Source organism: Austrofundulus limnaeus, unplaced genomic scaffold (genome assembly GCF_001266775.1).
Source record: "Austrofundulus limnaeus strain Quisiro unplaced genomic scaffold, Austrofundulus_limnaeus-1.0 Scaffold2129, whole genome shotgun sequence".
NCBI classification, from domain to species: Eukaryota; Metazoa; Chordata; class Actinopteri; order Cyprinodontiformes; family Rivulidae; genus Austrofundulus; species Austrofundulus limnaeus.
In genome coordinates, this window is record NW_013954531.1 from 537 (window position 1) to 12,952 (window position 12,416).

Here is a 12,416-nt window from a genome sequence, read left to right on the forward strand (position 1 = left end):
CTTCTCCAGAGACCAGCCCAGGACCTGTCCAGCTTCCTCTGGTGAGTGTGAACAGGAACTGAACTAAGTGACTCATTTCATCACGGCAGCTCGGCTCGAAGTCAGATTTCTTCATGCGGCGCACTTCTCAGCAAAACTGACAGGGAAAAAAAGCAGAGCTGACACAGAAATAAAAGTGAAGTAAGGAAAAAAGAAGGGGAAAAAAACAGAAGCAGATACTGGGAAAGAACTGCAGGTTTGAAAAGAGATATTGTTACTCAAGAGGGAAAGGATGAAAGCTCCACAGTTAATTCTCTGATATGTATAAAACTATTAAATGTTAGTCACCCCTTTTCTAGTCACTGCTTCAAGATAAAAAAAATAGTTTAAGAGAAAACATTAAAAGAATGACTAAACTTGAAAGCAAATTGTAAGCTAATAATGTTCAAAAAGTCACTGTACAGACAAAACCTGCTGTAGTGCTGCCTCCTAGTGGTTAGGTTTATATTGACACTAAAATAGATACAGTAGGTGTGTACAAGCTGTGACTCTGCCATGCTGGAGGGCAAACAAAACCCTTTAAAAGATGATTCATGTGGTCTGAGATGTTTTTATCTACGATATTTTATTTATTTACTGACTGTAAAGTAGAAAAGCAACACAAAAGTTTAATTAAATTAAGATGCCAGATAAAACCTGATAACGTGAGTGTTTTCATCAAAATCTGGCATCGCGTGATGAAGTGAAYGAGTCTACTGTTTTAAAGATATTTATTATCAGAAGAATCTACATAGCTGAAGCTGTTATTTCATGAAGAGAGTGCACAGGGGAACATACTGCCAGCAAAATGACTCAAGCTACTGTAATTCGGTGCTGTTGAAAGGCCTGCCTGACTAAGATTAGTCCGCCGCTGCTGCTGCCTTCATTGCTCGGACAACTTGTCGTGTTTCTTCTCCTCGGTTAATTCTGATTGGAGGAGTTCTGAACCAGAATTTTTGTCTCTGCCAGCCCTACGTGAGCAGCTAAAAACAGTCCAACCTTTGACCATGGTTAAAGAAAACCAGACCACTTTGTGCTCTCTGTAGTCATTGACACGTGTCAAACTCAAGACCTGTGGGAAAAATGTGGCCCCCATTAACATTTTATCTGGCCCCAAAGGTTATATTTGAGATGTAAAATAGTTTTACCGTTTCTCTTTTTCGTCACCATATTTAATGCATTATGACAATAGTCAATTTTAATTTTAAAGTAACTGGATTTTTAGTGAGGCTTTTTTTTTTTTTACAAATTTGCTGGATTGTAATAAAATGCATGTCTAAAAAATAATGAATAAATAAGTTGTTAGAGTGTAAGGCTTAAAAAAATTAATGGAAATGATGTGTCTTTTTAAATGTAATAAGTTTTAGCTGTTAGCTTGTACATGTTCTAAATACAACATAACTTTTGATTGATTGATTGATTGATTGGTTGGTTGGTTGGTTGGTTGGTTGGTTGGTTGGTTGGTTGGTTGGTTGGTTGGTTGATTGATTGATTGATTGATTGATTGATTGATTGATTGATTGATTGATTGACTGAATAACCTTTATTGTCATTGTACAAAGCACAATGAAATTACAGTTCAGAACACCCAGTCACAAGAAAAATAAACATAGGAGAATAGGTGCCCTGGGGTCAGGCAGCCATTGACCCCTGCACAGAGCAAGGCTCAAAATCATGAAAGGACAGAAGGTGCTACCCTTAAAAGAAAAACTAAATACCACATAAGGATAGATGAGGGGAAAAATGAAAAAGGTCTTTTTTTCAATAGGAATAATTTTTGCATAACATTTAAAACCAAGTTTGTTTTTTCAATAAATATTGACAGAAATTGTCTCTTGTGAACCCCCTTGTGTAACTGTGTTTGACATCCCCGCTTTAACTTAATATAGTGATATCATCCAACATGGCAGTTAGCCCATGAAAAACTGACATCAATCCAGCACTCCAGATTAACCACATTTTTATTTAATTAGTTTACATAAAAGCAAAAAAATCTCTCTAAAACTGAAATAATTAATAAATAAAACTCTCCAATGCACTTTACTTTAAGCATAAACATATATGTTTATAATTATTTGTATAAACTCATCATTATTGTGAAGCTTGACACTTTGTAGACTTCAAAAAATAACCAAAAGAAGTACTTTTATTTTCTTTTGTCAATTCATGCAATTTTTATTCACACATAATCTTCAATCTGAAATGGCTGAATAACTTTGGGCCCTGCGATTCCAGGTTTGCAGGAAACATGGACCGTATCGCAGCCAAAAACCTGCTAATGTCGCGCTCTGATGGGACCTTCCTGGTGCGACAGAAAGATGGAGGAGAGTTTGCGATCAGCATCAAGTAACTACTTTTTATTTATCTGTTTGACAAAAACGTGGGAAGCAGAGAGACGATAAACTGAGCTTAGCCTCATTTGGTTAAAAACTGTTTGTTTCTACAATATTTCCTCTATATTTACATGAAGCGGTTCACACGAGACAGTAAAGGGAACTTATCTCTGCCCCATCAGGACACCACATGTGATACTGAAGCTGCAGCGGTCTGCTGAATCAGTCAATCCCATAGACGCGTTTGGCTTTTCTTTTTTAAGGTTGAGCAAAAAAAAAAAGGTTTTTGTTATTAATATGAATCTACGGTTTGATGCAATGTATACACACAAAAATAAACTCATGTCAGGTTTATTCTGTCACACAAACTTAAAGTACAATTTAGTTGTATTACCAGTAATTAAGTTTGTTCTGGAAAGTAATYGTCATAAATTATATGTATGTTTGTATTTATAACTACACTATTCCCATATAGCTATGTGTATTTATTAATTGCCATGAAAGGCGAGCAGTCATGCCATTTAACCCAATTTAAGCTGATTGACTGTAGCAAACACAAAAATAGCTGTAGCTCAATCAGTTTTGAAGATATTGTTGTAAAATATGAGAGTCAAAAATTATACACCAAGCAGTAACAGGTTTGAGTTTTGTGCCACACAAGATTATGTTAAGATTTGACAAAAAAAGGCTCAAAATCACTTTTTTTAAGCCAAGATGATTTTAGTTTAAAACTTTACCATGTATGCTATGTTTTCATGTGTGTTCATTTAGTAAATGTAACATATGAACAGTTCATTGTTTATTTGAACTGTTCATTTTATACTCTAAATCAGGGGAGTCAAATCTGGTCTTCAAAGGCCAGCATCTTGCTTGTTTTACCTGTTTGTCTGCTCCAACTCACCTGATTCAGTGATTCAGTTTCCTGTTTGAGTTCTGCAGAATTTTGTTTATCACCCATTCATTCAAATTAGGTGTGTTGGAGCAGATAAACCTCTAAAACATGCAAAATAGCGGTCCTCCAGGACCAGGATTCTATTTGTACGTTAAACGTATTTAAAATGAACTCAAAGGTTGAAGCACGATTATTTTCTGAGAAGTTAAAACATTTGGAAAGAGGAAAGATCCAGTCCTGTAAAACAGACCACTGGAAGATCTGAATGAACTTCCTGTTCACAGGGAAGCTGACCAACCTGGTGATGGTTCACTTTTTCTCAGAAGTAGGGAAACTCACCTCTCCTGACAACATTTTCACACACGCAGCTGTTTTATTTTATTTATTAATTTTTTTTGCAGAACTGGATTTTCCCGTGAGTCGAAACAATAAACTTTCCATCTACTGTTTATATTCTCAAACCCAAAAGTTGATGACAACAAACTTGTCAAATAAAATATTTCCACCGAATTATCTTCCTATCTCATTCATCCGAGAGTAAAGTCAAAATAGGATTATTTTATTTTAACTTGAAATGATGCTTTAAAATGATTTCTTGTCACAAAATATTCCTCTTTTCATTCTTACTGAAGTTGATTAAGCCTGTCTGTGCTCTCCAGGTTCAACATGGACATCAGACACATTAAGATCACCAGCTCCGAGGGCCTGTACCGCATCAACGAGAAGAAAGCATTCAAGAGTCTTGTTGTGAGTTTTACTCCCTCGTCAGAATGAAACGCTCACACCAAATGAACGCCGGGGACGTGTGCCTGACATCATCTCCTCTTTTTCACCACAATGCACGTTTCTCATGACTGTCTCTTGTTTCTGTCTCGTGTTTCAGGAGATGATTGAGTTTTACCAGAAGAACTCACTAAAAGAATACTTCCGAGACGTGGACACAACACTGCATACACCTTACAAACAACCGGAGCAAAGCTACTCATCTAACAACACACCCAACTCCACACCGGGTACAGAAACTTTTTATAACCTGCCTTATAAAACATGCTTAAACAGAGAAATTCTGTATTTTAAAAGGAGACTAATGAGAAGATTAAAGCAATAGTTCAGATCTGTGGAAACTAATCGAGAGCTAATATCTTACCTGTTGTGGATAGCTCTTTGAATGGACTCAGTTTGGAGAAATAAAGTTCAGTTCTGACTTTACTGATGAGCTAACAGCTAGTCTTAGCAAGACCGTAGTGGTGGTGGGGTCATTAACTGTGGTGGGCACAGTTCCCCTAAATCACTAATAGGGGAACTAATTTCCTGATTAGTGCTTTAGGGCTTTTGCTAATTTTTTTTAATTTTTTTAGCACTTGCTAAATTTATAGGCTAAATTTAGAAGCACTAACTGAGGTCTATAAATGTTATTGATCAATGTTAATGTTAACAGCTGAGGGTGAAAGATGTCGCACATTTTGTTTATATGTGTGTCACTTATCCACCAGGTGACAATATATTAACAATATATGAACCCAAATACAGCTGTGGAACATCAATGATAAGTCTTAAGAGAGCAACATGACAAYATGTGACTCATGTTGTCTTTTGAAGAATGTTCATGGGTTGACTGGGTTATTTTAGTGCTTTAGAATTAGCTTTTGCTAAATTTTTCAGTGCGTTAGTGCTTTAGAATTAGGGGACCTAAATATTTGAGTTAGTGCTTTAGGGCTAGTRGAACTAATTTTTAGATTAGTGCTGCCCACCACTGGTCATTAGGATCTATGCTGGCCTGGTTCACATGTGAAATGTTTTAGTCACACGCAGTCAGCTTCACCCCAATATGCCCCTCTTATGTGAACCAGACCAACCACTATCCTAAATACACCTCAGGATGGTGAAAAAGGGGAGTCATTTGCAAGTGAAAATAACAGCAGTATCTAGCTATAGCACTTCCTCCTGGTTTATTGATCAGAATATTCATGCAATGCAAAACTGATGGCAATGAAAATGTTTGTAATGTAGCGCTCACATGAGTCTTTTCAAACTGAAGCTGTTTTAAAACAGCAATAATCCTGTTTGATCTAAACCCTTATTCAGAATAGCCATTAGCTCATCAATATGGTTCAATTAAATGTAATTTCTCCAAATGAATGTTAATAAAAGTGCTATCTACAACAGGTAAGCTATTAATTGTTCATTTTTGCACAGAACCCTCCTGTGTTCTGTATGCAAATTTACGACGAAGTATTAGGGCCCCACACAACGAGATTTTTTTTTATTATTATTACGAGATTAAAGTCGTAATTTTATGAGAACAAAGTCAAAATATTACAAGATTAAAGTCGTAATATTTCGAGAAAAAAAGTCATGATCTTACATGACGTGTCCATTTTCCATTCCTCATTTACTCCTTATTTTCCCCACACTTGCTGTGTACAGCCATGGGTCTGTGTTTATAAAGTAGTCTGTGATGACTCGGGTCACTGTTAGATTAATACGCTTTCATCCAAATTAGCTACGTGCTGACTAAATCTGTCAACGCATGCTTCAGTTTATCATATAGTCGTTTGCACAATTTCCAAGTCCTGCTACTGATAATTTGATGCTAATGTGCTAAAAGATTAACTATTTATTTCAAGCAATACTACAGAACAACTGGACAAGTTGCTCAACATTCCTCATTTTAATGCTGTGGTAACGGCATGCTTTTACGTGTAAAGGCTAGAATATTATGACTTTTTTCCTCATATTATGACTTTATTTTTATATGACTTTAATGTTGTAATATTATGACTTTATTCTCGTAAAAAATATATATATTAAAAAATCTCATTACGTGGCCCTAATACTCTGTCATACAAATGAAATCATGGAGAGGTTTTTAAAAACCCATTTCAATCAGCTTCAGACTGTTTCTCCATGAATGACATGCCGACATAATAGTGGAGAGGATTTCTTCCCCGAAATATCAAACGACCCATGCGGCCCTCTGTCCCACAGGCGGCAGCATAAGAAGCCTCGGTGTAGCGAGGGCTCGGTACGACTACTCCGCCAGGGACCGCTCCGAGCTCTCACTGCAGGAGGGGGACACCATCAGGATCCTCTCCAAGAAGGGGCACAGTGGCTGGTGGAGAGGAGAAGTGTACGGCCGGGTGAGAATCTCCGAACACCTACCTGCAGTTTCCAAAAAGTATAAATTCAAAACATCTAACCTGTACCCCCCGTCTGTTCCCAGGTGGGGCTCTTTCCTGCCAACTATGTGGAAGAAGATTTCTCTGATTACTGCTGACGTGCTCCTTGTGTGTGTGTATGAAATGGTCTGTGTGCATTAAGTGAGTGTGACAGGGTGTGAGTGTGAGCGAGTGAACAGGTGCAGTAGAACTACTGAACAACCCAGTGCTGTGAATAAAACTTTTACTCAGCCAACCTCAACAGTCTAGTTTCTCATTGAGTTCTGGTTTTTGATGCTGATTAAAGTCAAGCATTCTTTAAAGGACTGCATCATACCACTCGCCACCTACCGTGGGATGAAGTTGTAACCACTTTGATCAAACCTTGTTAAAAACAAAGCTTTATATGTACCATGTCATGAAATAAAATCCGGTAATGTGTTCAAAATGACCCTTAGCTACTACCACACTAAGTTTTATCTCAATATCTGTAAAACCGATTAACTTATAGCTGTTTTTGTTTGCTTAGCTATCAGTTAACTCTGGTGGCCATCTTCAAGGGGTGACATCCAATGTTAATCAGTTGAAGACAGACATCCAGATATTTTGCCAAGAGGCAAACAGGGTTGATGTCAGAGCTTTAAATAATTTGTGTAATGTTCAGAACATGTTAGAGGTGACTCTGACCTACTACACCAAACTTCAGCTCAATATTTATAAAATCAGCAGAACTAAAGACATTTTTGTTTCCTACGGTCTGAAGTTACCAGTTTGTAGAATCATAAATCCAATAGTTCCATTGTAAAAGTTTTGTACTTCTAGAGGTTTATTAAATATTTTGCTAAGACAAACAAGCACAGTTACACATTATCACCCTTGTGCCTTCAGTGGTGTGTGATGAGAGTACAGGGCTAAACACCACCCACCCTAAAACAAATATCAGCTTAACTGACAACGAAACAAAAAAATATATAAATTATTCAAATTTGGACTGAATGTGCTCAGTGTTTTAAAAATGCTCTTTAATAATATGGATAATTAAACTTTCTTTTAGCTCAGTGCAAACTTCCACCAAAGGAGTAAAGTTCTTTTTAAGTTAGACATAAAAACATTTCAGCAAACTTACAATAACGACCATCACATTGTCTTGTGGGTAAACCAGATTTATTTACAAAATAGCAAAATAAAAATAATTTCAGAGAAATAACATGGTTTTACTCTGATCTACATCAAATCAGTTGTGTTTTCTGCTCTGTAGATGGAGCTCTCGTTCAGCCGTGCTGTGATTTGTGTGGTCTCCCGCAGCAGATAGGTGGATCTGTTTTGTCTGTGACAATTTGGAGTTGGGTTTGTCTGAGCATCTTTGACTTTTGGTCCTCCTCTTCTCCCATCTACTGGTAGTACAACTCCAGGTTCATCCCATCGTGGATTTCATCTGAGGAGGTTATAGCTAAGAACAAGTCGACTATGATTAAACATGGTTGTTGTTTTTTTTAAATGATCGGACTAAAAGGTTTCTCCTAAATCACTTGAACATCAAACCTCTGTATGCCAATAATGTACAGAACATTTTAGTTTCCTATTAGCTTGACGGGAACATCCATAATGTTTCGTTAGAGTAATACACCCAAAACAGAGATTGGTCTGCTTGGTGTTTACACAAATATGCTCAAATACAATCACGTTCTGTACTGTTTCCATTCTCTAAAATGACTTTTTGCTTTCATTTGCTGAGTAAATTAAGTACATATATTACTATTGTTTAACACATTCATAGAATTACACTTATGTTCAATAGTTGTGCCTATTACCCAAAGGTGCATCACTAAATGTGCCCCTGCGTTCACTGAGTGCCCACTCAGATTGAACAAGTGGTATAAAAGCCCACCTTCATCATATGATTAACACTAAACTGACTTGACTGCTTWTATGACAAACTGTGATGTATTTTTTTGTGATGTAACTTAAAATAAATCCAACTAGTGAATATGTTGCATTTAAGGATGTGCATTAACCAGAGTAAATGCTGATTTTTTTTCTTCTATTATTATTGTTATAATTATTGACAATGGTACAAAAACCTGTCAATTCCTGGAAATCATTCTTATTTTAAGCTCATGCAACTTTTTTTCTGTTMAATTATTTTTCTTCTTTTTTTACTGTTTCTGCTTGTTAAAAAGCAGCAAACCATCAGATTATATCTAAACTTAGCACAAAAAGAAAGTAAATTTTGTGTTTAGTAAATTATGTCTTTAACAATGCTCCTTGGCAAAAAAAAAATCTTATACCTGATTGGCAGTGCCTGGGTGTACCAGAAGCTTAAAAAGTGTTGATAGCAACAGCAAAATAAGCTGTTTGGCAGAGAAGATTTCACTAAATTTTCATGTGCACAACCCATATACTCACTTCTACTGCTCATCCCACAAAAGCATGTTCCTAACAAATGTGGCACCATTTAAAAAAGAAATTAATAGGCTTTCCAACAATATAAGATTCATTGCCAAGAGGCACTGTTATAACAATGTAATAGTCTACCAAACACAAATTTCTTTACTTTGTGTCATGTATAATTTGTACAGCTTTACAAAAAACTGAATAACTTCCAGAACATTAAATCACAAACTTTAATTTTACTGAGTGAAATTAGAATGAAGAGATGGTTAGAAATGATTGTAGTGGAAACCCGTCTTGAAATCTAAAYGGATCTTTAAAAAACTCTCATGCAGAATCGATCCTGAGATATTGAAATAATWTTTGTTGAAGGATACAGTCACCAAGAGTCACGTGGTCCTTGAAAATAGTATACCTGTAAAACAAAGAACACTTTCCATTACTCAACGTAAACAATATTTATGGTGTGAAGTTGCATTAAATGTAGGAATCTTACCATTTCTTTAAAACGATCTTGTCGTATCGTGTTCCTGTCTGAGCAGCAATGAGCTTCTTCAGGTCTCCAATGGTATCTTCTGAGCTGAATTTGATGGTTAAGAAGCAGACTGATTGTACACAAAGCATTCAAAAATACAGAGCATCTTTTGGCGGTAATAAGAGTTTAACTCTGCAAAGATGTTTCGCTTAAAGGTTTGTCAAACTAAAATCCAGATTTCCATTTTTTTTAAATCTATGAATTTATAACACGTCAATGTTATGGTTGTGCTCTTGTTGGGCTAAATATGATTCTGTATTACATAATATAAATACATTGCCAGTGTTTACCGTAATTTACACAAGAAATGTTACTCATTATAGAGTGTTTTGGAAGTAGAGGACAAAGTGTGATAAGACTACAACGAGGTTGATTCGCTTTGAAAACTTGTCAAGATTAGTTTTATTTTCTTAACTTGAACATACTGAACAAGGTCGACTAATTTCTTGACTAAAAGCCATCCATGATGMTGCTGCTGCTGCCAGGGAAGGATACTTGCATTTGACTCGGACTTTCTTGCCCAGACGATCGTTGCAAACCACCTCAATCATTTTGAGTTCCTGTAAAATTAAAAGGAGGGAAGACGTAAAAGACACAAATTAAACTATTACATTAATTAGAGCAATTATGCTCGAATAAGTTTGAATAGAACAGTTAAAAAAATACGTCGAATAACAAGGTGCGACAACATAAAACACAACGTGTTTACTTAAAATTAGCTTACATGCTAACAACAATATCGCAGAGTAGTATTTGTTGTTGTACACTTCTAGACTCAACAGAAAAGCACGTATTTAAACTAACGTTGTTTCATTACCCTAATTTACTAAGAATAAAAAAAATAAATGTGCATTTCATACCTAGAAAATGATGAAATATTGCTTATTTCCCAGATGAAATTTTCTCGAACGCTCTTAGCACGATTGGCGTAAAGTAGACTTGTTGTTCACCCCTCCACCAATCAAATAAACCACACAATGATTGACATCCTTATAAACCAATAAGAAATAGGAACTCTCTCATTTAAGGCGGGACAAGAACTGAAAACAATTTGTGCCGTAAACAGGTTGTCAACTGTCGCGTGTCTACCCGCATCGTTGCAACATTGAATTAAAATTTTGAAAACGCTTCTGTAGAGTACAGAACATGGCAGATGAAGAGAATTTACCGCCCGGATGGGAGAAAAGAATGAGCCGCAGTTCAGGTAATGAAACACAAACCACGGAAGGCTGAAAAAGCGCCATGCAACTTTATGAATGTAGTTTGTTCTAAACTTAGCATTAGCTAGCAGCGCGTGCATCGTGTTGTTGGGAAGAAGCGAGTCAGGGGAAACTTAACCTGTAACAAATCTTAACTAAAACTAGCGTGGCGTAAGTTGAGCGTAGTTTGTGTTTAAATGGAGGCACTGTTTGACTGTAAATAGTTGTGCCGATTCATTCASCTCCGCTGCTGCTGCAGGGCCTGGTATGACGTCACCCCCGCCCAGGTGCTTCCCGTGAAAACAGCGCGAGACTCAGAGATCCTGCACGTCTTAGCTACACTCAGCAGTTTCTGCACTTTATTCCCCATCCATGCCTCTGACCCACTTAAAAAGTCAAGCCAGTCAACTTGCAGAAAATCAAAGAATTACAGAAAGTTGGAAGTTAAAAACAGCATATATAACAAATGTAAAACTACCTAACAAAAGGCTTCATGTGCAGCAAAATCCTTAATAAAATAAAAGTTTGAAAAGCAGTGTCAGTTGTTCATAAAACAAAACAAAAAAAATGCAGCCAAGCAAGCCTGATATATGCAGCTCCATGGTGTTTATAGTCATTCTGTTTCTTGTACAATATTAGCCCCTCAAAACCTTTAAGTTTCTGTAGCACTGAGTTCACATCCTGCTGTGAACAAACTGGGCCATTACATTCACAAAGCCTAAGATTTAATTATATATTCGAAACAGCGATCAGTGTTTATCTCAGTGTCATCACAGCTGTAATTTGACATGCTGTAATTTAATAAAACCGATACAAACATCTAACATGGGAGTTCTTTCCTTGTTCTTGCAGGAAAAGTGTACTACTTTAATCACATCACCAATGCAAGCCAGTGGGAACGTCCAGTGGGAGATGGCCGTGGAGAGCCAGAAAAGGTGAACTAACTTTAATGTATAACAGGTTGTTCTGTGGTTTGAAATCGTTTAATTTGATTACAGTTATTGATATTGATAGAGACGGACATGGTTTAAAGATCTGTAGTTTACTGATGTCTTTTTTTTGTTTGTTTTTACTCGTTTTTCTGTCCTCCGTCGTGTTTCTGCTGTAGCTTCTGAATTTCCCCATTGTGCATTAAATAAAGCTATTTTTGTTTGAATGAAAGGTCTGATGAATTAATATTTATTTTTAATTGTCAGTTATAATTATTCTATTTTGTTTTGCCCCCTTTTTTTTTCCCAGGTCCGCTGTTCTCACCTGCTGGTGAAACACAATCAGTCACGCCGTCCATCCTCCTGGAGGGAACAAAATATTACACGAAGTAAAGACGAGGCGTTGGAGCTCATTCAGAGTGAGTCTGTCAGAGCAGAGGAGGAGAGCGGAGGTTGTTCTGCTGCAGTCTGACTGCTTCGTGTCTTGTTTTTTGTTTTGTTTTGTTTTTTTCTGTGCAGAGTACATAGAACAGATCAAGTCTGGACATGAGTCGTTCGAGTCTTTAGCCTCGCAGTTCAGCGACTGTAGCTCAGCCAAGAACGGCGGAGATCTGGGACTGTTCGGCAGAGGTAAACAACACCACATCACATCCGGGTCAGTCTCTGTTCCACCAGCTGCTGTGGCTCAGTCCGGTCTCACTTTCTGGTTTTCTGAGTAGTTAAATTGAGTTGCACTGCCTGGCCAAAAAAAAAAAAAAAAAAGGTCATACGCTCTAATATTTTGTTGGACCGCCTTTAGCTTTGATTACAGCAAACATTTACTGTGACATTGTTTGGATAAGCTTCTGCAATGTCACAAGATTTATTTCCATCCAGTGTTGTATTCATTTTTCATTAAGATGTTGCATTGATGATGGTAGAGTCTGACCTTCTCCAGCACATCCCAAACATTCTCAGTGGA

At 36.9% G+C, this 12,416-nt stretch overlaps 3 protein-coding genes across 3 annotated transcripts in view; 2 read left to right on the forward strand and 1 right to left on the reverse strand.

Annotated features, from left to right (window-relative positions):
* LOC106537096 (proto-oncogene vav) overlaps positions 1–6,663 on the forward strand; it is a gene marked incomplete at its 5' end in the record, with an annotated part of 6,957 nt that extends 294 nt beyond the window's left edge. The window contains 6 exon segments of the mRNA XM_014034463.1: positions 10–41; positions 2,254–2,364; positions 3,903–3,990; positions 4,127–4,256; positions 6,232–6,383; positions 6,467–6,663. Of these exon segments, the coding sequence (XP_013889917.1) occupies positions 10–41; positions 2,254–2,364; positions 3,903–3,990; positions 4,127–4,256; positions 6,232–6,383; positions 6,467–6,520 (567 nt within the window).
* An 880-nt stretch (positions 6,664–7,543) lies between these two features.
* Positions 7,544–10,290, reverse strand: ubl5 (ubiquitin like 5). Its single transcript, XM_014034465.1, has 5 exons — positions 10,188–10,290; positions 9,823–9,887; positions 9,289–9,372; positions 9,170–9,207; positions 7,544–7,836 (listed from the first exon to the last, which is right to left on the reverse strand). The coding sequence occupies exons 2-5, from the start codon at positions 9,876–9,878 to the stop codon at positions 7,793–7,795; spliced, it is 222 nt and encodes a 73-aa protein (XP_013889919.1). The 5' UTR covers positions 9,879–9,887; positions 10,188–10,290; the 3' UTR covers positions 7,544–7,792.
* Positions 10,291–10,386: 96 nt separating this feature from the next.
* On the forward strand, positions 10,387–12,085 carry pin1 (peptidylprolyl cis/trans isomerase, NIMA-interacting 1; the record flags this gene model as incomplete). The annotated part of the gene is given in 4 exon segments (XM_014034464.1): positions 10,387–10,531; positions 11,379–11,461; positions 11,766–11,874; positions 11,975–12,085. Coding segments are annotated over 4 exon segments (361 nt in total), but the record flags the coding sequence as incomplete, so codon positions are not given.
* Positions 12,086–12,416: the final 331 nt, after the last annotated feature.

Bases quoted from the DNA above. Each gene is read 5' to 3' on its own strand.
- ubl5 (XM_014034465.1), bottom strand. From the start codon at position 9,878: ATGATTGAGGTGGTTTGCAACGATCGTCTGGGCAAGAAAGTCCGAGTC. The intron at 9,373-9,822 runs GTATCCTTCCCT...CATCAAATTCAG, and splicing joins AAAGTCCGAGTCAAATGCAA to CTCAGAAGATACCATTGGAG. The intron at 9,208-9,288 runs GTAAGATTCCTA...TTTGTTTTACAG, and splicing joins AAGATCGTTTTAAAGAAATG to GTATACTATTTTCAAGGACC.